This window comes from Sorex fumeus, unplaced genomic scaffold (genome assembly GCF_029834395.1).
Source record: "Sorex fumeus unplaced genomic scaffold, SorFum_2.1 ptg000201l, whole genome shotgun sequence".
Taxonomy (NCBI): domain Eukaryota; kingdom Metazoa; phylum Chordata; class Mammalia; order Eulipotyphla; family Soricidae; genus Sorex; species Sorex fumeus.
The window spans coordinates 334,973-362,965 of NW_026606258.1; the positions used below are offsets into that span (position 1 = coordinate 334,973).

At 54.5% G+C, this 27,993-nt stretch overlaps 1 protein-coding gene across 1 annotated transcript; it reads left to right on the forward strand.

Annotated features, from left to right (window-relative positions):
* Nucleotides 1-269: 269 nt before the first annotated feature.
* CUNH14orf132 (chromosome unknown C14orf132 homolog) lies at nt 270-27,722 on the forward strand. Its single transcript, XM_056108280.1, has 2 exons — nt 270-475; nt 27,504-27,722. The coding sequence occupies exons 1-2, from the start codon at nt 449-451 to the stop codon at nt 27,720-27,722; spliced, it is 246 nt and encodes an 81-aa protein (XP_055964255.1). The 5' UTR covers nt 270-448.
* Nucleotides 27,723-27,993: the final 271 nt, after the last annotated feature.

Genomic DNA, 27,993 nt, shown 5'->3' on the forward strand with positions numbered 1-27,993 from the left:
ATAAACGTGAGACCCGGGCAGGCTGGGGAGCCCCTCACTGCGGGGCTCAGTTGCCCTGAGCACCCCAACTCTGGGCGCACCGACCTGGAGGCCTCGGCGCGCATCTTGGTCCTGCAGCCTGGAGCGACACTCGGCGGACCCCCTGGAAGGCCAGACGGGTCCGGGATCCCCGGGCTCCGGGCAGCGGCTGGACAGCGCTCGGGGAGGCAGCCGGGCCCGCCTCTGGGGGTGGTGCTGGGAGTGGTCACGTGGCGGGGAGCCCCTGTCCCCACCCCCACGCGCCCCGCCCGCCCCCGCGCTCGGGGCCCTCCGCCCGGCAGCAGAGCGAGCAGCCGCGGGCGCAGCGGGGTCGGGGGCGCCGCGTTGCTGCAGCCGGGGCGGCCCCCGCCAGCCGAGCCGCCGCTGTTGCCGCCGAGCAGCCCGGAGCGCGGGCGACAGCGACAGCACCATGGACCTGTCCTTTATGGCCGCGCAGGTAAGGGCAGCCCCCCGCGCGCGCCCCCCGGCCGCCGAGTTTGGGGGCGGTTCGAGGCCCCGATGCGGTCCTTCCTGCCCGCTGGGATGGGCGCGGGGCGGTGGTCCCCGCCGGGGGACACCCCCCCGCCCCGGGTCCGGCCCTTTGTTCCAGCCCAGCTCCCACCTGGTGCGCGTTTCCGAGGCGGCGGGCGCGGCTGCTGGCCCGGGGGGGTGGGGCGGGCGGCGCCCAAAGGTCCACCTGGTCCTAGCGCGTCCCCAGTCGGAGCGGTGCCAGCCGCCTCCTCCCCGCCTGCCCCCACCCGCCTGCCCTTCTCCCTCGGGGGTCCCGGATCTCTCCAAAAGCTGGCGGAGCCCGGTCGGTCGGTGCCTACCCGGGTCGTTGCCTCGCTCCTCCTCATTTGGCATCTTCCCGGGGCGCCGAGTAATCTGTCCCTTACGGGTGACCCGAGGTAGCCCCGACTTCACTTTCACTCCCCTTGAGCGGAGACCCCCAGCCCCACCCCAGCCCCAGCCCCGGGAGAAGGCGCTGAGGACGGCTTTGTGCCAGCCAGCCGCGGGCGGGAGCAGCCTGGGCTCGTCTCCTCGGTGTCTGGGCACCATAACTCACCCCGCGACACCGACCGGGACGGCCAATGACCTGCCGTTGTCTGGCCCCTGAAGGGGGTGGCGGGAGGCATGGGGCGTCCCGATCCCGCACTGATCCTCAGGTTTCCCGGCACTGGCCCCTGTGAGACAGACAAAGGCGGTTCCACGAGGCCGCCAGCGTCTGTGTCCACCGCACATCCCGTCTGCTGGCCGGTCTAGGACAGGGAATCCAGCGCACCCACCCGGACTGGGGCGGCTGTTAGGAGCTGGTGGAGTCCCCACGGGCTCTGTTCCTTTGCAGGGACACTCCCCCGCTCCCCAAACTTCACCCGAAGTAACAAGCAAACCGAGAGGAGTCTGGGATAGTCCTCAAATGCAGGCTTGAAAGGAAGCAGGACCCCTCCTACCCCCTAAGCCCGGCAGGGAAGCTAGAGTCCCGCTCCTGAGCGCCTCTTCACCAAGTTTTCCAAAGTACTGATGGCCCCCAGGGCCTTTGCTGCCCCTCCGTATTTATGGATCCTGATCGGTCACTTCCCGAGATTAGTGAGTTGACATATGCCAAACACAGGAGCTGCCCCAGCTTCCTAGCTGGAGCTGGAACCGCACACACAGCCATCATGCCTGCCTCTGCCTTTCCCCCCCTGCATCCCAGGGAACCCCTGGCATCTCCATGGTTACAAGATAAATTGATCCCTGCTATCCCTGGGGTTGCCTGCAGCATCGCAAGTTGCCATGGTAACATGACAAACTAGACATAGGACTTCTCAGCACCCATCCATGGAGCCAGCCCAGACACTGGATTTTTTTTTTCTGCTTCTGTTTTTTTGTTTACTATAGTGTCATGTCGCCAGCTTCTTCTCCCCATCCTGAGCAGATGTTTGGGCACTGATGGCGCCTTGGAGCTGCCGCAGGAACAGAAATAAGAAGTGCTAGCAAAGGGGGGGGGTGATCCTGAGGTGTCCGAGTGCCCATGAGGGGTCAGATCAGTCATTGGCATGTGTACCCTTTTCTTAGCGTGAATGTTGCAAGTCTACCAGGCACTGGTTCCCATGACGGAGATCAGGGCACACCGGTTTGCAAAGGGGGTCTCCAGTCTGAGTCAGCATCTCTTACCTGCAGGGGCACCCCCTTTCTGCTGCTCCCTGGGGAGAGAGCCCTGTGTGAGGATGGGGCAGAGATGCTTAGGGATGACTCATCTCTCTTGACCCCTCCCCCGGGCTCCATCCTTCCCATGTGCGTCCTGCTCTGATGGGTCATTTGCTGTCATGCCTGTCCCCAGAGGGCTGGGGACCCTTAGAGACCCACCACAGTGGTGCTCCCCGCACCCGACACACCCAGATCCCAGCTTAAGTCATCAGGGAGCTAAATGGTGCCCATGTTCGAGTTAGCACAGGTGGAGGTGCTGGGACCCCATGAAGGTGTGTGCGCAAGTTTTCCTCGTGGGTACTTCTGGAGCACTGGAGAAGCGAGGAACTGGGTTGTTCCCAGCCAGGAAGGGGCCAAGAAGGGGTCAGGCACGCAAAGGTCCGGGGGCAGGGAAGGTCCTCTGCGTGTTTCTGGTGGTGGTAGATGGGTCAGGTGGGGACTGTAGCAGGAAGAAACCAGCCTCTGGGCTGTGCGCTGCCCTCCCCACCCCCACCCCTCCTTTTGCTGCTCCTCAGGGTCTGGTGGGTGGACACGCTTCTCCCGCAGTGGACAGCGGCAGTGGACACCAGGGTCAGGGCCCGTGCAGAGGCAGACGGAAGGAAGCCCAGAACAGTCACGCGGCTGAGGAGCTGCAGGGTGGGGGCCCTGGAGAGAGAGAGGCCACGGCCAGCCTGTACACAGTGCGGAGACTATGGGCTCTGAGACTTGTGGGATTCTAGAAGGATCCACAGGAGTCAGGTGGTCTGCAAGCCTGGTGGACTGAAGACTGGAATGGTGGGCGGGACATAAGGGGTGCGTAGCACCTCGGTGGGAGGAGTTGCGCGTGCGCACCTGCCTGCTTCACGGATGGTGTGAAATCGTTTCCATCAAGGGGGGGGGGGTGGGAATGGGCTGGAGGTATAGTACAGTGGGTAGGGCGTTTGCCTTGCACGCGGCCAACCCAGGTTCGATTCCCAGCATCCCATATGGTCCCCTGAGCACCGCCAGAGGTAATTCCAGAGTGCATGAGCCAGGAGGAACCCCTGTGCATTGCTGGGTGTGACCCAAAAAGAAAAAAAAAAAGATCAAGAAGAAGGAGCAGAAGAACCAGATCCTGTGACCCTCCGCAACCCGCAACCCCCCCAACGCAAGCCTCTCCCTGTTGTGAAACCGCATCCTGTCCTAGGTGTTAGGTTCCTGGAAGCCTGTTCCAGCGAGGGAGTTCCCTTCCCTGAACGTTGGGTGTGCCCGTTAGCGTCGGAGCTGTTGGGTCACCCTGCGTTTGTACGTGCCAGGTGGGGTCCCCGAGAGCTGGCCCTGCAGACAGGGTGCATGCTCTCCCCTGGCTCTGTGCCATCGTCAAAGGATGGTCAGGAGCAGCCCTGGAGCTGGGAGCCCCGAGTGGCCCCCAGCACCAGGTGGCACCCAAGAGCTAGAACAGCAATAGTGCGACCAGAAAAAATAAAGCATCACCAACAATGCAACCACAAAAAAAAAAGCCCAGCAACAGGGATTTCTCCTCTGCTCCATCCGGAGGCAGAAGTTCCAATTCATGTCAGCAGGGACATGGCAGCCCTGGCCTCTCCGGCCAGCGCTTGATGCACCCAAGTCAAACTGGCTCAGCTCTGCACCCTCAGACTCGCTGTCTCCAATGCAGGATGGTCACAGATGGGGGCTGGGACCCAGCGGCTTTGGGGGAAAACACTCAAGATCTGAATCCCTTGAAGAGGAAAGTGCTGGACTGGTGTGAGTGGCCGCCTTCTTCCAGAGAAGCCCCCCCAACCTGTCCTGTCACCTGTGAGACGGGGACAGAATCTCGTCTTACTGGGCTCCTCTGCACCTCTCAGGAAAGGAACCCCTGGACCAGGTTTCCCTGTGGAGTCCCAGGGGGAGGTGGACAGGGGTGGGTCTCGCCATGTGATTGGTGGTGAGGTGGAAGGCGGGAGGGCTCCTGGGAGTTGGGATTGAGCAGGTTTGCGGCGTGCAGAGCTGCAGTGTAGACAGGTGCCAGGAGGTCCCAGGTGGAGGGAATGCAGGGATGGGGACCTGGGGAGGGGAGGTGGCTGTGGATGGCTCTGCTCTTCTGGGGCGACTGAGCTGCAGGCCGCCATTTCTTTGTCAAGGGGCAGGTGGCAAGGGGTGATCCTAAGGCCAGGGACAGGGGCGAGGGTGTATGACCTCATGGGGTGAAGCTGCGCCAGCTGGGGCCTTGGGTGACCCGGGAAGGAGGCACCTGGTTTGAACGAGGCCCTGAGCGGCAGCTGCTGAAAGGGACACCTGGGACACAAGCTTCTGGCTTTTGAAGAAAACGGGATGTTTGCACGCAGGCTGGGATTTGAATTCACTCATTTGAGGTGTGTGTGTGTGTGTGTGTGTGTGTGTGTGTGGTGGAGCTTGAGCCCTGGTCTCCTGCAGGGATAACACACGCACACGTTGCCATCCAACTCCCTGGCCTGCCCCTATCGGATTTTAATAGCTGGCCTTGAAAACAAAAATGTTTAGGAAATCAACCAACCATGGTGGGTTTCGTTCTCAGTTACTATTTCAGTTACTTTTGGCGGATGATTTGAGTTAGTCAGGACTCCCAGCCCTTACCAGGCTTCCTGGTTTTATGGGAATAGGATTTGGGAAGGGCTTGGCCAGGGAGTGAGTTTCTGCTCCAGAAGCCCGTGTTGGGATTCCAGGGACTGGAGGCGCCTGTTGATGGTGGGATTGTGCCCGGGGGAGGCCAGACTGGCCACATCTGCACCAGTTCCTGCCCAGTGTGGATGCTCAGGTCCTGTCAGCCTCACTGAGCAGCCGCTGGGCTTCCTGGGAGACCCACTTCCCCCCTGCACAGCTGAGGTTGGCTCCTGGCTTCCAGATTTATTTTATTTTATTTTATGGCTTTTTGGGTTACGCCTGGTGATGCTTAGGGGTTACTCCTGGCTCTGCACTCAGGAATAACTCCTGGCGGTGCTCAAGGGACCATATGGGATGCTGGGAATCGAACCCGGGTCAGCTGCATGCAAGGCAAACACGCTGTGCTATGACTCCAGCCCTGGCCTCCAGATTTTTGAGGGTCTGTGGTCCTCAGACTGACATGATCTTAGACTCATCATGGGCAAAGGAGAGGTCAATCCCCATCTACACTTGGGGGCCTTGGTCCTTGTCTTTTTTTCCCAGGAAAGAGCTTTGGGAGAAGACAGTGATGCCAGATCATTTTGTTAAGGAGGGAACCAAGTTCTCAGAAGAGAGAGAAGAGGTCCCGGAAGTAAAGGGAGATTTCACAGCTGTGGAGAGGCACACTGACAAACTCGGGGTGGAGGCTTGTGACATTAGATGGAGCAGTGACAGCCCAGGGAGCCCGATGGCAAACAGAGCGGGGGTTGGGCAGATCCTGAGTGGTGTGCTTTGAGAAGCAAGAGGACTATACAGGATTTTTTTCCCCCTTGGGTTGATTTAAGGGCTGTCACTAGAGCGTTATCAAGAAGTAATGCTGATTTCTGCCAAACTGGTTCTGCAGCCCCTACAGCCAGGGCTGGTCTCAGAGAATGAAGCAGAACGATACTGGGGTGGGGGGGGGGGGGAGGGTGGTGGCGGTGTCCTGGATAGAACAACGGGTACGGCACTTGCCTTGCATGTGACTGACCTGGTTCCACCCTTGGCACCCCATATGGTCCCCTGAGATCTGCCAGGACCAGGCCAGGAGTAAGCCCTGAGCATAGCCAAGTGTGACCCCAAATAATAAAACAACCCACAAGATAAAATAAAACAACACACAAGGATTGTCCAAGCTGTAGGGTCGCCTGAGCATCCACAGGTGAGTCAACAGACTGGCCATTAATCCGGTACAGTTGGCTCCCGGTCCTGGACAGTGACATTAAGGACAGTCGTAGACACAGGAGAATTGCCCGGTGCATGAAGACCATAGGGATACCCATGTCGCCGGTCAGCGGGTCCCTTGCAAGTCAAGCCTGAGACTGAGATCCTTTCCTGTTCTCTCCTTGCCTGGGCGCACGTTTGCTGCCCTCATGTTACACTTGGGCTGGAGCGATAGCATAGTGGGTAGGTCAGGTAGGTTCGATTCCTCTGTCCCTCTCGGAGAGCCTGGCAAGCTACCGAGAGTATCCCGCCCGCAAGGCAGAGCCTGGCAAGCTCCCCGTGGCGTATTCGCTATGCCAAAAACAGTAACAACAAGTCTCACAATGGAGACGTTACTGGTGCCCGCTCGAGCAAATCGACGAACAACAGGAGTGAAACAGCACAGACAGTGCTACTATTGTGCGTGTTACACTAGCTGAACTTGTTTTACCCCAAGGACTATCCCAGCCTTGAGTTTTTGTTAGAGAGACGATTTCCCGCAAAGATGCAGAACTTTGAGATCTGATGGGCTCTCTCCTCCTCTTCCCAGACAGCATGGGTGTGTAGTGTAAGGAGCCTGAGCAGACTTTGTAAACCGTCCCGTCTGGGAGATAAGTTAGTGACTGGTAGTGGGGCGGGCTTTTAGGAGACTGAGCAGAGGAAGTGGCTGCGTTTTCATCCTTTTCATCCACTGAGCGACCACTGCATGTGGGTCGACTTAATGACCCCGCGTGGGAAGAAGATAAGACCACCAGTGCCAGGGTTACTGAGGGGAGAAAACTGGGCATGGGGTGGGAGTGAACAGATCTGCGTCTCCCTCCCAGCTGATGTCCTGAGTTTGAGAAGGGGGCTTTCTCCTCTGCTCCTCTCAGATTCCTGACCTTGGGGCCGGACACAGCCGGACACAGTTGCAGCTGGGACCGGATGTCTTTGTGGAGTGAGAACCCATGTAGCCTAATCATGACTGAGGTGCCCAGAGAGATGCTCCCCAAGCCCCGCACACACATACTCAGACCCCTGGTCCTTAGAGAATCACAGAAATAGTCATGTATTTTTTACAGTGCAAAGATACAAACATCTCTGAGTTTTGTGGAATATAAAGTAACAGAATGGGAGACTTATACCCAAGTATAAGAGATGAGTACCAGGAGGACTGTCCATGGCTTGGAAGTCGGCCTCACGTGCTGGGGGGAAAGGCAGCTCAAATAGAGAAGGGACGACCAAGTAAAGGGTGCTTGGAGGACCCGCTCGGGATGGGAGATGCGTGCTGAAAGTAGACTATAGACTGAACACGAGGTCCACTTAATACCTCCATTGCAAATCACAACACCCCAAAGGGGGGAGAGAGAGAGAGAGAGAGAGAGAGAGAGAGGGAATGCCCTGCCACAGAGGTGGGGTGGGGTGGGATGGATAGGGTGGGGGTGGTGGGAGGGATACTAGGGACACTGATGATGGAGAATGGGCACTGCTGAAGGGATGGGTACTCGATCATTGTATGACTGTAACATAAGCATGAAAGTTCGCAAGCCTGTAATTGTACCTCACAGTGATTCATTTAAAAAAATTTTTTAATTAAAAAAAAAATCTATGAGTGCTGTGAAGAAGTGACTCCAGGATTTCTGGAGGTGGTTGTAGCTATACTAAGAGCCTAGGGGAATCTTCCAGAAGGCCTGTAGGAACGGGAAACAGAGGTCTGGTCAGCCAGCAATCCTCACCTAGATGGTTTCCCAGCCAGCCACTGTTCCCTCTCATAAAGCAAAAATAGTCATTAAAATGCAAATTGTCGAGGCCAGAGTGATAGCACAGCAGGTAGGGCGTTTGCCTTGCATGCGGCCGACCTGGGTTAGATCCCCGGCATCCCATTTGGTCCCCCAAGCACCGCCAGGGGTAATTCCTGAGTGCAGAGCCAGGAGTGACCCCTGAGCATTGCTGGGTGTGACCAAAAAGCAAAAAAAAAAAATGCAAATTGTCGAGGCCAGAGAGACACTATAGTGGCTAAGGTAAGCGCTTGCCTTGAGTGTGACTGACCCTGGTTTGACCCACCCACCCACCGGCACCCCATATAGTCCCTGAACCCCACCAGGCGTGATTTCTGAGTGCAGAGCCAGGAGTGAGCCCTGAGTGCCGCCAGGAGTGGCCCCAAAACCTAAGGTACAAATTGTCTCTTATCTCAAATGTTTTTTTTTTTTTATGGGCTTGCTGTACTTTATGTCCTCATGTAAGAGGTGTAAATATTTTGTCATTCTGAGGAGACCTGCTTGGGAGAGTGTGGGAGAGAATGTGTTTCAGCAGGGGCGTTCCCTGAGGCGAAGGGAGAAGAAAGCTCGGCCCTGCTCCAGGAGCCTGAGAATCCCGGCACAGACTCTTCATTCGCCTCCTCACTGTCACCTCAGACGATGGATGTGCTTTGACTGTTGGTCTCCAGTTAAATAAGCTCATGTTAACAGAGCACAGACCTGCCTCCTGCCAGAGCTCCTCCCAAAATGCAGCTCCTACTTTTTTTTTCTTTTTGGGTCACACCCAGCGATGCGCAGGGGTTACTCCTGGTTCAAGCACTCAGGAATTACTCTTGGCCATGCTTGGAGGGATGGCCATGTGGGATGCTGGGAATCGAACCCAGGTTAACCACATGCAAGGCAAACACCCTACCCGCTGTGCTATCACTCCAGCCCCAATCCTATTTTTTTGAGAAACTGAATCACCTTGAGCTGGAGTGATAATACAGACGGTAGGGTGTTTGCCTTGCACACAGTTGACCCAGTTCGATTCCCAGCATCCCATACAGTCCCCTGAGCACTATCAGGAGTAATTCCTGAGTGCAGAGCCAGGAGTAATCCCTGTGCATCTGCCAGGTGTGGACCCAAAAAAGCAAAAAAAAAAAAAATGGAATCACTTTGAGATACATAATTACAAAACTGTATGTGGTTGGATTCCAGTTTCCAGTCATACAATGTTCCAAGACAACATCAGTCATACAGTGTTCCAACACAACATCTCTCCACTCCAGTATGCCCAGTTTCCCTCCCACCACCCCTTCCCCTGCCCCTCACTCCTGCCTCTGTGTCAGGAGCTTTCTCTCTCTTTCTCTCTCTGTGTCTCTGTCTCTGTGTGTGTGTCTTTCTTTCTCTCTCTGTCTCTCTCTGTCTCTGTCTCTCTCTCCTTTTGGGCATTATGGTTTGCAGTACAGATACTGAGAGGCCATCATGTTTGGTCCTTGACCCACTTTCAGTACACATCTCCCATTCAGAGACATCACTCCCAACCATTATTGTCATAGGGGTCCCTTCTCTGTCCCAACTGCCCTCTCCCCCAGACCTTGAGGCAGGCTTCCAACCCTGAACCAGTCCTCCTGGCCCTTGTTTCTACTGTGCTTGGGTATTCGTCTTGAAGTCAGTGGGCCCCACGGATGACTTATGTAAGGCAAAGAGAGAGATGGTCACTTTCTCCCCATCTGCCTCTGCCACCTTGAGACGCAGGGTTACTAGGTTCTTGTCTTTCCTTGCAGAAAAGAATTTCAGAAGTAGATGAGCAGTGAAGTGAAACAGATTTTTTTTTAATTTTGTGCTTATTTTTTTTTAATTTTTATTAGTGAAACACCATGAGGTACAGTTGTAGATTTACAAATTTTTGTGCTTGGGTTTTAATTATACAATGATCAAACACCCATCCCTCCACCAGTGTGCATTTTCCATCACCACGGGTCCCAGTATCTCTCCCAATCCCCATCACCCCATCCCACCCTGCCTCTGTGGCAGGGTATACCCTTTTGTTCTTTCTCTCCTTTTGGGGTGTTCTGGTTTGCAAAAGAGGCATTGAGTGGCAATCATGTTTGGTCTATAGTCTACTTTCAGTATGCTTCTCCCATCCTGGGAGGATCCTCCCAACACCCTTTATTTGGTGCTCCCTTCTCTATCTGAGCTTCCCTTTCCCCTAGAATGCCCGGCTGGCCTCTAAGCCATGGAGAAATCCTCCTGGGAAAGATCTCAGCTATTCTTGGGTATTAATCTCCTATATTGTTACTTCATGTCCCCCAGATGAATGCAATCTTTTTATGTCTATCACTCTCTTTCTGATTCATTTCGCTTAGCATGATACTTTCCATGTAGTACCACTTGTATGCAAATTTCATGACTTAATCTTTTCTAACAGCTACATAGTACAGCTACATAGTACTGGCAGTGCTCAGGGGACCATATGGGATGCTGGGAATAGAACCCGGGTTGGCTGCGTGCAAGGCAAACGCATTACCCGCTATACTATCACTCCACCCACTGATTTTGAATTTTTTCTGACTGTGCCGAAAGTTCACTAGACCCCCTGGAATGTTCACTAGACCCTTTCCTGGCCCTGGGCAGAAGCTTCCCTCCACGTCGTCCTCCTCCATAGTATCCCAGTGTCTGGCGGGGTCACTGGGGAGCAGCCCCAGGCTCACCAGCTCTTTGCACTGAGTCCTCTCATCACACTGTAAGTGGGTTCTTGGAAACTGAGAGTTTATGCAGGTAACCTAAAATGAGGCCAGGTCATCAAATGCCTTCATCCAGTGCCAGCCAAGATAGTTTTTCGTCAATGTCATAGTGTCATCAATATCATAATGAGACAATGTTGAGGGAAAAAGGTGTTTTTCAGTGACCTGCAAGGCACTTCTCTACCATTTCCCGCTGGCTAGCGTCCAGCCAGAAGTTAGCCCCTGTCCCCTCTCTGCCTCCCTGCATGGCGTGGTCTTTGGGCTCCTTTGGCCACGGTTATAACTGGGTCCCCGTGGTTAGTTGTGAGCTTTTTATGCAACGGGTGGCAGCTTCCTTTTCTTCGTGCAGCCTGTGCTTGGACTTGAGGGGACTTCCCGCATCTGTGAGTCTGTGTTTTTGGTGATTCTTCTATTGCTCTTTCTTTGCAGACTGTTCATTTGGGGACTCCTTCCACACCTCTACTAGTCTCCTGAATCGTCTCACAGCCCACAGACTTATGTACTGAATAGTTGGTGTTCAGAACATTTAACTTGTGTTAGTGTTTTGAATAGTTATTGATACATCCTCAAGTTTTTTTAAAAATATGTATTGAGGGCTGGAGCGATAGCACAGCGGGTAGGGTGTTTGCCTTGCGTGCAGCCGACCCGGGTTCGATTCCCAGCATTCCATATGGTTCCCTGAGCACCGCCAGGAGCAATTCCTGAGTGCATGAGCCAGGAGTAACCCCTGTGCATCGCCGGGTGTGACCCAAAAAAAGCAAAACAAAAAAATATATATGCACTGAATCACAGTGAAATGCACATTTACAAAGTTATTCGTGATTGAGTTTCAGTCATACAATGTTCGAGCACCTGTCCCTTCACTGGTGTCCACTTTCTGCCACCAGTGTCCCCAGTTCCCCCTCCCTACACACACACACACACACACACACGCACACACACACGCACACACACACCCCATTCCCCCAGCCTGCCTCTATGGTAGACACTGGTGTTCTTCCTGTTTTCCTTTTAGGCACTGTGGTTTGTATCCTGTGGGTGAGAGGGTACCTGCCTGTCACTTCCCTTCCTTTCAGCACCCAGTTCTCATCCAGAGTGACGCCATTATCTTTTCTGCAGTGTCGAATCTGCTGTGATTCGACAAACCCATCCACGGTTTGTTCTTGGGTGTTTTTCATCTTAGACCTTATGGTTTTCGTGTCTAGGAGCTTCATCTGACTCTGCCTTCTGTTTTCTACTCTCTTCCATATTCAGAATTTAATTGGGTACTCGAAGAGCAAGTTTCATATTTCTTCAAGCTTTGTAAAAATAGACACAGTTGTAACAACTGTTTCATTTTTTTCCATGAGATACACACAGTTGTAAAACTGTTTATGACAGGGTTTCAGTTACAGGATGTTCTGACACCTCTCCTCCAGTGGTGTGCATTTCCCACCACCAATGTCCCCAGTTTCCCTTCTGCCACCCTACCCCCACCTCGAGCCTGCCTCTATAGCAGGCACTTTTCTCTTCTCTCTCTCTGTCTCTCTCTGTCTCTGTCTCTCTCTCGCTCACTCACTCTCGCTCTCTCTCTCTCTCTCCCCTTGGGCATTATGGTTTGCAATACATAAGAGGTTATCGTGTTTGTTCCGTTACCTACTTTCAGCATGCAGTTCTTTTTTAATTTTAATGAACCATCGTGAGATGCAATTGCAGACTTAATTTTTTGTGGTTACATTTCAATCGAACAATGTAGAGAACCATTCCTCCACCAGTGCCCATTCTCCACCACCAATGTTCCCAGTGTCCCTCCCGCCACCCCCACCCCTTCCCACCCCCTTCTTCTGTTGCAGACATATTCCCTCTTTCTCTCTCTTTTTGGGTGTTATGGTTTCAGCACGCAGTTCTTAGCCAGAGTGATCATTTCCAAGTATCATTGCCAGACTGGTCCCTTTTCTATCCCAGCTTCCTTCTCCCCCAGCACCTGAGGCAGGCTTCCAACTGTGGACCAGTCCTCCTGGCTCTTGTTTCTACTGCCGTTGGACATTAGTTTCATACTGTGTTTTTTTTTTAAGTATATCCCCAAGTGAGTGCAGTCATTCTATGTCTGTCCCTCTCCCTCGGACTCATTTCACTCAGCATGATACTCTCTGTGTCCATCCACTTATAAGCAAATTTCATGACTTTATCTTTCCTAACAGCTGCATAGTATTCCATTGCGTAGATGTATCATAGCCCTATTCACAATAGCCAGAAGCTGTAAAATTGTTCTAATGTCTTCGAGATTCCAGTCCTGAGTTCGAGCGGCCTTTCTTCCTCTGAGGAGGTTATGCTTCCCCGCGGCCTGACAAGCCAAGCCTTCCCAGCCGACAGTAGCGAGGTGGGCTTCGCCTTCTGGTCTGGAGCACCATGTATTCTTGCGTACTTGCAAGTATCTCTGAGCTTTGCTCTGGGTACAGTTAGCTCTTGGTGACCATATTTTCGTCCTTTGGATCCCGGCTTTTTCCGATCGGGCAAGCCAACGCAGTGCCCATCAGTCAAAGCATCATTATTTCCCAAGCCAGAGCCAGGCTGTCCGAGTGCCCCACGGTGCCTGAGGTCTTCACAATGCTTGGGAACAGGCTCTGCCTCAGGGCGCCAGACTCCTGCCTTTGTGGCCTTCCTCTCACCCGTTACCTCCTCCATCCTCTGCTGGGAACTGAGCGTCCTCTGCACACCCCCGGGGCCCTCTCCCTGGCCGGCTTCCTCCTGAGCTCCCCAGGGCTGGGGCTGGGCACAGGCCCCTGCTGGCCCCACCAGGGCTGGGTCCCAGTCTTGGCTGCCTGTCGCTGTGGGGACAGGCTTCTGCATGATAGCTCCAGATTCTCCCTGGTGGTTCCACGGGATGGAGAATCTAGGGAATGGAGGCATGCGTCGGGAGCTGAGCTCTGGAAAGGGAAACCCCTCCCACCTCCCCCTTCTCCCTAAGCCTCCTCCTCTCCCTTTGCTCCCACCCCTCCCCTCACCTCCCTCCTCCCCTCCTCCTTCTCCCTCTACCCCACTCCCTCCGCTCACACTTGGGTGTAGCACCCACCCCACTCTCCCTGTTCATAGTTTCTTGTCATGCAGGTGCCAGGGGATCCGGGGTCACCCCTGGCCCTGGCTCAAATCCTCCTGATGGGGGCGGGGTGGGAGGGGACGCTGCCCCCTTGCAGCTGAGCGGCACCGTCTGAAGAGGCATTTGTGAATGGCGCTGGCGTCCGGGAGCTGGGGAAAGTGCTCCCTGGGCAGGAACGGAGCCTGGGCTCACCCAAGAGTTTCCTCCAGCAATTTGGCTCCTGTCCGCAGGGGCGCGCAGACTTGAGGCTCTTGGCCACTGGCGCTGAGAGTCGCCACCAGGAGGTGGGGACGGGAAAGTTGGTGCCTTCTTCCACCACTGGCAGGAGGAGGTGTGGCCCCTGAAGGGCAAGGTGGGAAGTTAACCGGAACTGGCATGTTTCTCCTCCTCTCTGACCCAGGAAAGGTGAGCAGATCCCCGCTGGCCCCAAAACCTGCCCGGCTTCACATCTGAGTTTATTCTGAAGCTAAGGGTGAACCCCGTGGACCAGGGTGTGGCCCCCTGAGTCAAGCCACTCTCACCTGCATGTCACGTTGCCCGATGGGGGCTTCCCACGCTGACCTGTCCTGTGGCCCGGGCCCTGAGGCCAGGACGGTCCCCACCGGCTGCTTGCTTGGGGTGACGCGTGTGTCGAAAGTGTTAACGAGAGGGTTTGGGGAGCTCCTTCCTGAGGGTGGGTGTCTGGGGGGGTTGCCCGATGGAGGGGCCTGTGAGGACCGTTCTAGTGAGACGCTGGCCAGGTCCCTTCACCGCTTACATTCTAGTCGCTCTGTCACAACTTGTGCTGGGAAAGTAGCACCCTGCGACCTCACAGTGGACCCAGGAAGCCTGCACCCCCTTCTCCACCCGAAACCTGTGCCCGGTTCCTCACTTGGTCCCCACCTGGGCCCTGCCCCGGCCCCCACCTCCAGCATCCTCCATGACCCTACCTGAGCCCTGCCCTGGGCCTCACCTGGGCCCTGCCCTGGGCCCTGCCCTCACCCCCACCGATGCTCCCCCACACACTGTTCCCTGGGCTGATTTTGCCGCTGTCCTTATACTCTAAGAAATAAGTGTCTAGGGTCCTTCTAGCACATCTCCCATGATGCAGTTGAGCCTGGAGAGCCCAGGCATAGAGCCGCCACCCCCTCTCTCTCACACACACACACACAGCCTGCCTCCCAGCTCACAGTCCCCAGAGTGCTCCCTCCCAGCCTGCCTCCCCACCCCTGTGATCCCTGTTCCCTCCCGCCCTACCATCCCCCAATCCTGCAGCAGCTCTTGGCCACGACCTTCTCACCCCATCCGTTTCTCTGCATCTGTTGGCAGGGGAATTCATCCTGTTTTCCTTTCTCCCCTGCACATGGCTTACTCACAGAAAACACCTTTTGTCTTGGGGAGGGGGAGGCAGAGCTACTCCCCCAAGCTCAGGAAAATGTTCCTTAAGGACCCCAGCTCTCCACTGCCGCCATGTCAAGAACCTGTCCCCCTCCCACCCCATCAGAATGCCCCAAGGACCTTCAGAAGCCGCCTCTCCCTTTTTTTTTTATCTTTTTGGGTCACACTTGGCAATGCACAGGGGTTACTCCTGGTTCTGCACCTAGGAATTACTCCTGGCGGTGCTCCAGCAACCCTATGGGATGCTGGGAATCGAACCGAGGTCAATGCCCTACCTGCTGTGCTATTTCTCCGGGTCCAAGCCGCCTGCCTTTTTTTTTGCTAGAGATTTCTCTAAGGTTGCACACTGGCTCTGCAAATATTTTAGAACACAGCAATGATCCTCGGGTCTCTTTTTCATCGACTTGAACAACATTGCGATTTTTCCGAAACAGCCGGCTAATGTTAGCGAAGCAAGAGGTGACAATTGATCTCCGATACTGGAAATGCCTCTCTACAAATCTTCACTCAGGCAGAGCCCTGCTGGGAAGCGGGAAGGGTGCGCTGGAGTTTCCTCCCCCAGGGAGCTAGGGCTTCTCCTGCAAAGACGATTTTTATGTCAATTTTTAGCTGGAGGAGCTGGGAAAATAAGGTGACATGGGGCAGTCACAGTCAAGACGGGAATCAGCAAGGGGAGAGCCCAAAGGACTTACGGCCTCAGCCCGACACCCTGAAATCCTGAAGGAACCCGCATCACTGCCCTTCCTTGGTCTTCCCTGCTGTGTAATTCATATTTCTGCAAACCCAAGCCAGCTGCCTTTCTGGCCACACTTGAACAAGGCGCTTCATGTAAACAGATGAGAACGGAGCGGCCTGGGTGCCTGATAGTCACAAACTTCTATGCAGCAGAGAATTTTACGTTCCTTGACACTTTCTCTCACCATCATTATTTGGTTTGGGGGCCACACGTGGCTCTGTGCTTAAAATTACTCCTGACGGGGCTCAGGGGACCATATGGGATCCTGGGGATGGAACCCAGGTCGGCTGCTGGTGCAAGACCAGGCCCTCCCCCATCCTGTCTCTCTGGCCACTTCACTTATTTTTTAAATTTATTTATTAAATCACCGTGAGAAAAGTTGCAAAGCTTTCCGGTTTAAGTCTCAGTCATACAATGACCAAACACCCATCCCTTCACCAGTGCCTATTTTCCACCACCAAGAACCCCAATGTACCCCCCATCCCAACCCTCCCGATGCCTGTGAGGCAGATGATTTCCACTTAACTCTCTCTCTCTACTTTGATTACACTCATCATTTTGACAAAAGATGCACCATTATTATTTGGAATTTCCCCCCCAACACTCAGACCTGCTGAAAAGGCATTGGGAAATAATTTCTTTTCCATTGCTGGTTATGAAGACCATATGATGCGGCCTTGCAGTTTTGGATTTCTGATATTTTACTAATTAAGTCTGGAGGGATTTCTGCCAAAAGCTGCATAGTTCCGAGATTGGTTTGTGTGCCTCTGGGCCCATGGCCGTGCCAGAGAGCCGCTTGTGGGGGGCAACCCACTTCACTTATTTTTGACATGAATGTTAATGTCATTCCCAAGTGTCCTTTGTGTCTGAAGGAGAGTGAGGAGACCCCAGACTCAGTCCCCCAACCATGGCATACGGGGTCTTAGGTTAAATCTGTGGTGAATATGAGACCAGGGTTACATTAGGGGTGTGTGTGTGTGTGTGTGTGTGTGTGTGTGTGTGTGTGTGTGTGTGTTCGCAGGCTAGGGGCGTGTGTGTGTGTTCACAGACTAGGGGCGTGTGTGTGTGTGTGTGTGTGTTCGCAGGCTAGGGGCGCGCGTGTGTGTGTGTTCGCAGGCTAGGGGCGTGTGTGTGTGTGTGTGTGTGTGTGTGTGTGTGTGTGTGTTCGCAGGCCATGTCTGGTGATGCTCAGGCTCTTACACCTGACTCTGTACTCAGGAATTACTGCTGAGTGCAGAGGGACCCTGTAGGGTTCCGGGGATCGAACCGGGGTCAGGCATGTACAAGGCAAGTGCCCTCCCCACTATACTATAGCTCCAGCCCCTGAGTGTGTACATATTTTTATAACCATTAATTCCATTCATTTGTAACTGAAATCTGAGAAGAAGGAAAGCTTCTGGGGGCAGGCTTGATGGAACGGCTGACTGGTGGAGAAAGGGAGCAGCCGCCTTGAGGGGGGCATGTCCCAGGCGGGGGTCCCACTGGGTTCTAGCCCTGCGGACCCAGCTTGGACCCACCCCACCAGGTCCCTGAGCAGCTTGTCACCTGGAGTCCGCCTGAGGGTCTGAACCTGAGGGGCGGTGGCTGTGCGTGAGTGCCCACAGCTTTGCCGGTCCAGCAGTGGTTCACATGCGGCACCCCGGACCCGCAGAGCCCTGGCAGGCCCGGGACCCCTGAGTACAGCTCGTGGGGGAAACTTTATGACCGGGAAAGTGCTCTTCATGTCCCTGTCCCCACCCCAGCCCCGAGTCACACATGCCGCAGAGGGGGGCTGAGGCAGCAGTGGGGCACCCGAGTCACCCTCCCTGTGTTCAGCTTACCTGTCGGGTGTCACCTGCTGGGTGTGACCATCATTCAGGGAGATGGCAGTTCCTATCTGGGAAATACCCATCCCCAAGCTCTCAGGCCATCTCCTCGCTAGCCCTTAGGGGTGCCACTCACCCTGTGGCTCCTGGCTCCACTTCCTCAAGCCTGCGAGAGGGGTCTTCTCCTGGGGGTTCCCAGCAGTGACCCCAACCCCGGGACTGACTTTCCTCCTCTCCCTGTCTTCCGACTCCAGCCCACTGGGACGGCCCCGCTCCTGGTGTCCCCTGCCTCCTTCAAGGCCGGTTCTGATCCCCGTCTCCCACACTAACCACCCCCACCCCGTGCTCCCACCCAGAGCGAGCTCTCCTCACAACTCGCATTTGCTCTCTGCCAAGGTCCCCTCTCCCCAGAGCCCCTCCCCGGAGCCCCCCACTCTGTGGAGTGGATTCTGCAGCCAGGAGGCAGACCTGGGTCTGGGGTGCTGACACCCAGCTGTGTGCACTTGGCTCAGTGCCTTGGAATTCCTTGAAGCAGGTGGCTGTGGGCTTCCTGCTCTCACTCCTTCTGCTGGGCCGGGGACACCACTGCCCTCACCTTCCTCCCGGCACCCCCAGCTGCACTGCAGGACTCTGGTGCCATCTGATAAGGGGCTTCACAGGTGTCCCCCGGCCCCCCAACCTGCCTGCTCAGTGCATATTTGTGACACGAACCAGACAGCACTGAGCTTAGACGTTCACAGGTGCAAGAGGCTCACGGCAGAACAGTCACGGGTTTGGGGGTTTGGGGGTTGTTTTTAGTTTGGGGGCCACACCTGGCAGTGCTCAGGGGTTACTCCTGGCTCTGTGCTCAGGAATTTTTCCCGGCGGTCTCAGGGGACCATAGGGGATGCCAGGGATCGAACCTGGATCGGCCGCATGCAAGGCAAGTGCCCCAGCCGCTGTACTATCTCTCTGGCCCCAACAGTCACAGTTTTTTTTTAAAAAATTTATTTTTTTATTTATTTTGCTTTTTGGGTCATACCCAGCAATGCTCAGGGGTTACTCCTGGCTCTGCACTGTGCAGAATTACTCCTGCCGGTGCTCGGGGGACCATATGGGATGCTGTGGATCAAACCTGGGTAGGCCACGTGCAAGGCTAATGCCTACCCACTGTGCTATCGCTCCAGCCCCACAGTTTTATTTTTGAAAATTTGTTATTAATTCACCGTGAGGTACAGTAACAAAAGTCTCATATTTGAACTTTGATTATACGGTCAAAAACCCATCCCTTCCACCACCCAAATCCCCAGATTCCCCCTCCCCCCCATCCCAACCTCCCCCTGCCTGTGTGGCAGGCAATTTGCAAAATATTCTTTCTCTACTTTAGTTACCTTTGATATTTCAAGACCAGGGCTACCACCCCCTCATGCCTGCCGAAAATGCAATGCTAGACAACGTGTTTTGTTTTGCTTATTATGGATATAATATAATGGCAAGGAATTCTAAGTTTTTAATAATTAAGGTCTGAAGAAATCGCTGCAGGTCCAAGATTCATCTGTGTGTCTCTGGATGGTGGCCACGTGGAAGCTTAAGTAGATGGTGGGTGGATGTGACATCATCTCGGTGTCCCATGGGGTGGGGGGAAGGAGGGCCCACTCCTCCCCTGTCCTAAGAGACTTGGGATTTTCCATCATCACTAACTCGTACCTGATGCTTCTTGCTGGCTTCTAGAAAATGGAGCCCTCTGGGGCTCTTAGAGGGCCAGTGGAGGGATAACACCCGCCCCCATCTGGAGCAGCCCAGCGGAGAAGGCCTTTTGCAAAGTCCAGGGCCATCTCTGTCTCAAGTTGCTCAGGTCCGAGATTCATCTGTGTGTCAATAGTCACAGTTCTTTTTTTTAATCTTTGGAAGATTATCTTTATATATTTTTTTAAATTTTTATTAGTGACAAACCAAGAGGAACAGTTGTAGACTTACAAATTTTTGTGCTTGGGTTTCAGTTGTACAATGATCAAGTACCCATCCCTCCACCAGTGCCCATTTTCCACCACCACAGATCCCAGTGTCCCTCCAACCCCCATCCCCCCATCCCACCCTGCCTCTGTGGCAGGGCATTTCCTTTTGTTCTCTCTCTCCTTTGGGGTGCTGTGGTTTGCAAAAGAGACATTGAGCGGCAATCATGTTTGGTCCATAGTCTACTTTCAGCATGCTTCTCCCATCCTGGGAGGATCCTCCCAACACCCTTTACTTGGTGTTCCCTTCTCTATCTGAGCTGCCTTTTCCCCTAGCATGTGTGGCCGGCCTCCAAGCCATGGAGTAAACCTCCTGGTATTTATCTAGGCTATTCTTGGGTGTTAATCTATTTTGTTACTTTATGTCCCCCAGATGAATGCAATCTTTCTATATCTATCCCTCTTTTTCCGACTCATTTCGCTTTGCATGATGCTTTCCATGTAGTACCACTTGTATGTAAATTTCATGACTTCATCTTTTCTAACAGCTACATAGTACTCCATTGTGTAGATGTACCAAAGTTTCTTTAACCAGTCCTCTGTTCTCGGGCACTCAGGTTTTTTCCAGATTCTGGCTATTGTAAAGAGTGCTGCAATGAACAAACAAGTGCAGATGTCACTTCGAACAGTCACAGTTTTAAAGTGGGAAAATGCTTCCTCAAGCACCGCCCACTGGGCCTACTGCTTGCAGTGTGGGGGTGGCTGAGAGGTTGTGTGCGCGGCCCCGTGTTCAGTTCAGGTTGTTCCGTGTGGGCCTCCAGCAATAGCAGCTCTGGGGTCTGACCACGTTACAGCTGGGTAGAGTGAGGTAGAAAGGGCACAGATCCAGCCACGTCATGCAGGGCAGTGGGTCAGACCAGACATATACCACATCCCAATGTCTCCACTCAGGAGGGTCCCCGTGGAGTTTGCCTCTTCCTTGGGCATTTCCCTGCTGTCTGTTAATTCTCTCCTGCACCCCTGAACACAGTTGACTATGGCCCCCAACTGCCCACCAGAAAGGAAATAAATAAGTTGACTCCTTTGGTGTGTTTGGCAGGAAGAAGTAGCCAGGGCTAGTGGGGGCGCCCAGTCCACCAGGGGGCTTAGGGTGAGGAGAGGGAGAGTGTTTGTGTCTAAATGTATCTTCCAAGGAAACCCTGGGGGGTGCAGGAGGGTTGGTTCACACCTGGCAGTGTGACTTGGCGTGTCCTGGCTCCATCTTCAGGGGTCACTGGAGTCAGTGCCCAGGGGAGCAGGCGCTGTGCTGGAGGTCAGACCCGGGCAGGTGCCTTACCGGGCCTCTCTCCAGACCCTCAGTCTCTGCTGTGTAAAGGAGTCTCCTGCAGAAGAACCTCTGCTCCTTTCCTTGGGGGTCCCCACGTCACCCCCGTGGAATCTGCTCTTTCATTGTAATTTTCTTTTGGTCATTGGGTCATTGGCTTTGTCATTGGGGGGAACCCCAGGTTAGTAGCTGTCCCGTCCTTCGGATGACCCTCTGTTCTGCCTCTGTTGTCCCTCTCTCTGTCTCTGTCCATGTCTCTCTCTCCTTTTTTCTCCCTCTCTTTCTCTCTCCCTCTCTCTTTCTCTTCCCCTTCTCTCCCTCTCTCTCTCCCTCTCCGTCTCTGTCTCTCTCCTCTTTCTCTCCTCTTTCTCTCCCCTTCTCTTTCCCTCTCTCTTTCCCTCTCCCTCTCTCTGTCTGTCTCCCCTCTCCCCGCAACTCTCTCTCCCATTTTCTTTGAAAAACCAGCATCTCCTGGTCTTTCCCCCAGCGCCCGGGCCAGCACAGTGTGCGGTCAGTGTATGGTTGGCCAGTGAGTGAGTAGGCAGTGGGGATAACACGTGTCCCCCTGACACCCCAGATGTGACTCTGCCTCATGCAGGGCATTTGGGAGGATCAGGGGACACAGACCCGCCTGGGGTCGCCGCTTCAGTTGTGTCTGCTACTGAGCCACTCCACCACCAGGCCCTGGACTCCCCGAGACAAACGTGACGGACCTGGGCTGCCCCCTGTGGGCTGGTCCCCGAGGGAGGCTGGAAATCTCCACCTTGGTTCCTGCTCAACTGCTGGTCCCCGTGAGGCTGACATGGGCTTCTCCGGGCAGAGTAGCACGGGCTGTGGCACCCCAACATGCAGAGACCCCCAACTCGCAGGAGACCCCCTATATGCAGGATTCACCGACAAGCAGAGACCCCCAACACACAAGAAACCCCCAAGATGCAGGGACCCCCAACATGCAGAGACCCCCTATATGCAGGAGCCTCCAATATGGAGAGACCCCCAACACACAGAGACCCCCTATATGCAGGATCCACCAACACTCAGAGACTCCCAACATGCAGAGACCACCCAACACACAGAGACCCCCAACATGCAGGAGACTCCAACACGCAGAGACCCCCTATATGCAGGAGCCTCCAATGTGGAGAGACCCCCAACACGGAGAGACCCCCACACTCAGAGACCCCTAACACGGACAAACCCCCTATACGCAGGATCCATTAACACACAGAGATCCCTGACACTCAGGAAACCCCCAACACACAGAGACCCCAACATGCAGAGACCCTACAACATGCAGAGACCCCCAACATGCAGGAGACCCCAACACACAGAGACCCCCTCTATGCAGAATCCACTGACACTCAGAGACTCCCAACACGCAGGAAACCCCCAACACACAGAGACCCCCAACACGCAGAGACAACCCAATATATAGAGACCCCAAACATACAGGAGACCCCAACACGCAGAGACCCCCTATATGCAGGAGCCCCCAATATGGAGAGACCCCCAACACACAGGAAGCCCCCAACACGCAGAGAAACCCAACACGCAGTAAACCCCTAACACACAGAGACCCCAACATGCAGAGATCCTACAACATAGAGACCCCCAACATGCAGGAGACCCCAACACACAGAGACCCCCTATATGCAAGATCCACCGACACTCAGAGACTCCCAACACGCAGGAAACCCCCAACACACAGAGACCCCCGACACACAGAGACGCCCAACACGCAGAGACCACCCAACATACAGAGACCCTTAACATGCAGGAGACCCCAACACGCAGAGACACCCTATATGCAGAGCCCCCAATATGGAGAGACCCCCAACACGCAGGAAACCCCCAACACGTAGGAAACCCCCAACATGCAGGAAACCCCTAACACACAGAGACCCCTGACACACAGAGATCCCCCACACTCAGGAGACCCCAGCATGCAGAGACCCCCTATATGCAGGAGCCCCCGACACACGGACCCCCAGGGACGCAGCCAGGTGGAGGTTCAGTGCTGCTTCTCAGACTCAGCCCGCCGTGTCTCCTCAGCAACCCGAAGACTCCCGTGGAAAGGGGGAATAGCCTGCGTTTCTGACCCCCACCTGGCTGCAGGCAAGTGTCCCTTCCTTATTGATAATCAGCTGCTACACTCTGATCGCTGCAGCTGAGTTTCTATGGCAACGGTTGCCAAGGGGTGAACTGGGGTTTTCCCTCTTAATTCTACAACGTTTTCTTTTGGGCTTTGAGAAAACATCCTTATTTCCCGCAGTTCTGTGTGGGCCCAGAGATGTCTGGAACCAGCGTGCAGAACCTGGTTTGTAAGGGACAGTTGGGGATGGACGAACTCGGCCTCAGCAAGGCATGAGCAGGCTTGTTTTTATCCAGAGTGTTTACTCTGGGTCCGTGTACCAAGTGCCAAGCCGAATGCCTCAGGTCAAGGAGAAAGAAGACTCGAACGCTTTCTTGAAGAGTTCAGAACTAATCACGCAACTGAGTATAATACATGGGGACAGGGCTGGAGCGATAGCACAGTGGGAAGGACGTTTGCCTTGCACATGGCCAACCCGAGTTCGATTCCCAGCATCCCATATGGTCCCCCGAGCACCATGGGGAGTAATTCCTGAGTATAGAGTCAGGAGTAACCTCTGTGCATCGCCGGGTGTGACCCAAAAAGCCAAAAAAGGGGGGACATAAAATTAGTTCTAAACTCTAATATCATGTAAAGTAGCAAACTATGATGCTCTGTACTATGGTAAGGCTCGTCCATGGCTGTGATACAATGTAACATACCATGCTATAGCAGACTGGAGCCATAGCACAGCGGTAGGGCGTTTGCCTTGCACGCAGCCAACATGGCTGATCCGAGTTCGATTCCTCCGCCCCTCTCTGAGAGTCCGGAAAGCTACCGAGAGTATCTCGCCCGCACGGCAGAGCCTGGCAAGCTCCCCGTGATGTATTTGATATGCCAAACACAGTAGCAACAAGTCTCATGATGGAGACATTACTGGGCCCGCTCGAGCAAATTGATGAACAACGGGAGGACCGTGCTACAGTGCTACCATGCTATATTAGTACACGGATAATTATAGTGAAATACAACAAAAATGTTTGTCCCATGGAATAGACTGCAGTTAGAACACAGCTAATAAGAACATGGGGCATAGCGATCTGTGTTAGTCCCTGGCTGTAATGTGAGCATTGAGGTAGCCCAAACAACAAACCTCCCGTTGTTCATTGATTTGCTCGAGCGGGCCCAGTAATGTCTCCATTTTGAGACTTGTTGTGACTGTGTTTGGCATATTGAATACGTCACGGGGAGCTTGCCAGACTGCCCTGCTGAGCAGGTGAGATACTCTCGGTAGCTTGCCAGGCTCTCCGAGAGGGGCGGAGGAATCGAACCCGGCTCGGCCAGGCTGGCTGCGTGCAAGGCAAACGCCCTACCGCTGTGCTATCACTCCAGCCCGAGGTAGCCCATATATCACAATGCAGTTACCTACAATATAATGTGACAATGCAATAGACAATAGATGGACAATGCAATAGAGAGCGTCAGTTCTAGGGACTGGTGCGTGGGGTGCGGGGGTCTCTTCCGGTTCAGCCGAGAGTGACCTCCGGGGTAGGAGTTGGCAGGACCGTGTGGTTCCCAGGGCAGTGCTAATAACAGCTCGGGAAAATGATTTCTCTATTATTTCTTGTTGGAATGGTTCTACTTGGATTGTACCTTTATTATTTCCATCCTTCACTTTGCTTCAGGTGTCATTTCACCCTCCCCTGTTTTTTTTTTTTTTAAGGTCAACATGACTGATGAAATGTCCCTTTTTTAATAAAAACATTGGGGGCTGCAAATTCCCCATCAGACCCGGCTGACGCCACTGCATCACTAAGTCTCATTTTCCTTTTTCAAGTTTTTCTTTGAGTTCGGGCAACATGGTGACAATTACGTTCAGGTGTGTGGTGAGATGTATAGTGTCACTGCCGCCTCCCACGGCCCCCGTCACTTCTTGTCATTCTTGGTAACTGTCTTCACATGTGGGGTATTTTGGGGGTATTTTCTCTGTTCATCTGAGACTTGGGCGCCCTCCCTGGGTTATCTTGAAGTGTGCAGCTATCTTCTGGTGCTGAGGAGAGCTTCTCCAATACCTGTCTGTTCTGGACTCCACGGGGGTGGAGAACAGGCTGTGCTCCCTCTCGGTGCTCTCAGGAAAGGCCCAGGATGTGGCCTGTCTTGATCACTGTCACAGACGAGAAGAACGTGTGTGCTGGCTGGAGGCTGGGTGCGGGCCCGCAATGCCAGGAGCCGCTGTGGAAGGCTCTCCCTTTTGTCTTTGAATCACAGTGAGGCACACAGTTACAGAGATGTTCATGGTCTGGTTTCAGCCGTACGATGTCCAACACCCATCCCTTCTCCCGTGCACATTTTCCACCGCTAATTTTCACCAGTCCCCGTCCAGTTTCTCTCCTACCCCCAAGTCAGCCTCCATGGCAGGTACTTTTCTTCTCTTTGTCTCTCTCTGTCTCTCTTTGTCTGTCTGTGTCTCTGTCTGTGTCTCTGTGTCTCTGTCTGTGTCTCTCTGTCTCCCTCTGTCTCCCTTTCTCTCTGTCTCTCTGTCTCTGTCTGTCTCTCTCTCTCTCCCCTCCCCCTCCCCCCCCCCCCCCCCCCCCCGCCGCCCTCTCCCCGCACCCGAGGCTGTTGAAGACTCTTCTGGCCTGTCCTTGGTGACGTCCTTGTCCCTCCCCTAGAGTAGAGTGTCGGCCTGCTAAACTGTGGCGTCTTCTGAACATCACGCTGTGAGATGCCGGGAGTTAGGGGCTGGCAGTAAGGTCATGACACACATAAGCCTAGTCCAGTTTGTCCTCCTGAGAGGAGGAATTGAAACACCTTTGGGCCCAAGGAGAGGACCGTGTGCGGACAGAAAAGACGGCTGTCTCCAAGCTTGGAGAGAGACCTCAGGAGCCAATAGCCAAAGATTGACCTTGGACTTTGACCTCCGGACTTGCTGGAGGAAGATTGAAGGAAGACTGAGTGTGTGTGGGGCGGGCCACCATGGCAGGCCTGGGCTTTAGGGGCAGGCCACAGCCAGGCCGACTGTGGACACACAGACACACACACTCAGACACACACATAGACACACAGATACACACACTCAGATACTCACAGACATACGCAGACACAGACACACACAGACACACATACACCCGCACACAGATATGCCCACACACAACACAGACACACACAGACACACATACACACTCAGGTACGCACAGATACACTCAGATATTCAGACACGCACTTAGACATACACACAGACACACATGCAGATATGCATGGACACAACACATACACACATACTCAGACACACACACACACGCACACTGGCATAGCTCTCCTTGCCCCAGAAGAAAGGAGTGCTGTGTGGGGTGGTCTACCTAGTTCTGAGGCAGGAGAACGGTAGCAGGGTCCTGGCGCTCCCTTGCACATAGCTGCACCACACAGGGCCTGGGAGCACCCTCAGACGAGTCCCTGCACCGCTCCAATGCAGGGAAGCTGAGTTCGCAAAGATTAAAATCTGTGCCTCCCGGGGCAGCTGGAGGAAGGGGAGGGACCGTCCCCCATCACAACCCTCTGGGGACAAGTAAGACCTGCTTACCCATGATCCCCAAAGCAGCAGGAGGGCTGGGTCGAGAGGGCCAGTGGGCCTCGCTCTTGCCCTGACTGTGACCCATCAGGGTTCGCTCCCTGGCCCGGCCCCGTCAGAGATATTCCTGAGTACAGTGCTAGGAGTAACCCTGAGCCTCGCTGTGGGTGGCTCCCCAACAGAACCCAAAAAGTGAATTTTTTTTTTAATGTAGGAGTACTGCTATTTATTCAGCCATTGATTAAGCTGATTGAATTGGGCATGAATGCCTCATTACCTTTTTTTTTTTTTAATTCAGTAGCACTGCACTGTAGTACTGTCCTCCCGTTGTTCATCCGTTTTGCTCGAGCAGGCACCAGTAACGTCTCCCAACAAATTGTGAGACTTCTTGTTACTGTGTTTGGCATATTGAATACGTCTCAGGTAGCTCGCCAGGCTTTGCAGTGCTGGCAAAATACTCTTGGTAGCTCGCGGGGCTCTCTGAGAGGAGCAGAGGAATCAAACCAGGGTCGGCTGCGTGCAAGGCAAATGCTGTACCCACTGTGCTATGGCTCCAGCCCTTTTTAATTCAGTACGTTCATTTAATTTAATTATTATTATTTATCATTTTTATTTTTCATGATAGCACAGTGGGTAGGGCGTTTGCCTTGCACGTGGCTGACATGGCTGACCCGAGTTCGATTCCTCTGCCCCTCTCGGAGAGCCCGGCAAGCTACCGAGAGTATGTCGCCCGCATGGCAGAGCCTGGCAAGCTCCCGGTGATGTATTCGATATGCCAAACACAGTAACAACAAGTCTCAAAAAAATGGAGATGGTACTGGGCGCGCTCCAGCAAATCACCGTGAGATACAGTTACACAGCTTTTCCGATTGAGTTTCAGTCCTGCAATGATAGATCATCTCCCACCACCAGGGTCCCCAGTGCCCCCATCCCGACCCTCCCCCTGCCTCTCTGGCCGACAATCTCCCCCACCCTCCGTCTTGCGTTACTGGTTATGATCAGCACACACTGTTGTGGCATTTCCATTCCACTGAGAAGCCAAGAACAGCCACAGTGTCGCGTCCCTGTCCCCGGAGGGGCCCAGCCCGGCCGCCCCGCTGACTGTCGCCCTCTCCCGCAGCTGCCCATGATGGGGGGCGCCTTCATGGACTCGTCCAACGAGGACTTCAGCGCCGAGTACCCGCTCTTCGCCGCCTCCAACCACGTGCCAGCGGCGCCCACCCCGGGGGCCGATGACCCTGGCCGCTCCTCGCACGACGCCGTGCTCCTGTGGATCGCCGTCATCGCCACGCTGGGCAACATCGTGGTGGTCGGGGTGGTCTACGCCTTCACCTTCTGACGCCAGGGAGACCGCGGGGGTGGGGTAAGGGGTGGGGCAGGCCGGGAGCAACCTGGTGGAAAGTTCTAGAAGCTGCATCGCCCAGGGGTGGACCAGCGGGCACTGCCGGGGCTTGCTGGGAGTGCGGGGTGCGGGGGGCCTTGGGGAGGGGGCGGGCGCTGTGTGTACCGGGGCGCCCCCACTTAGGATGCTGCTGACCCCTGCAGGGAGGGACGCAGGTGGACCGGAAGTGTCCCACCCCCCCCCCGTGCCCCCACAGCTGGCCCCTCGG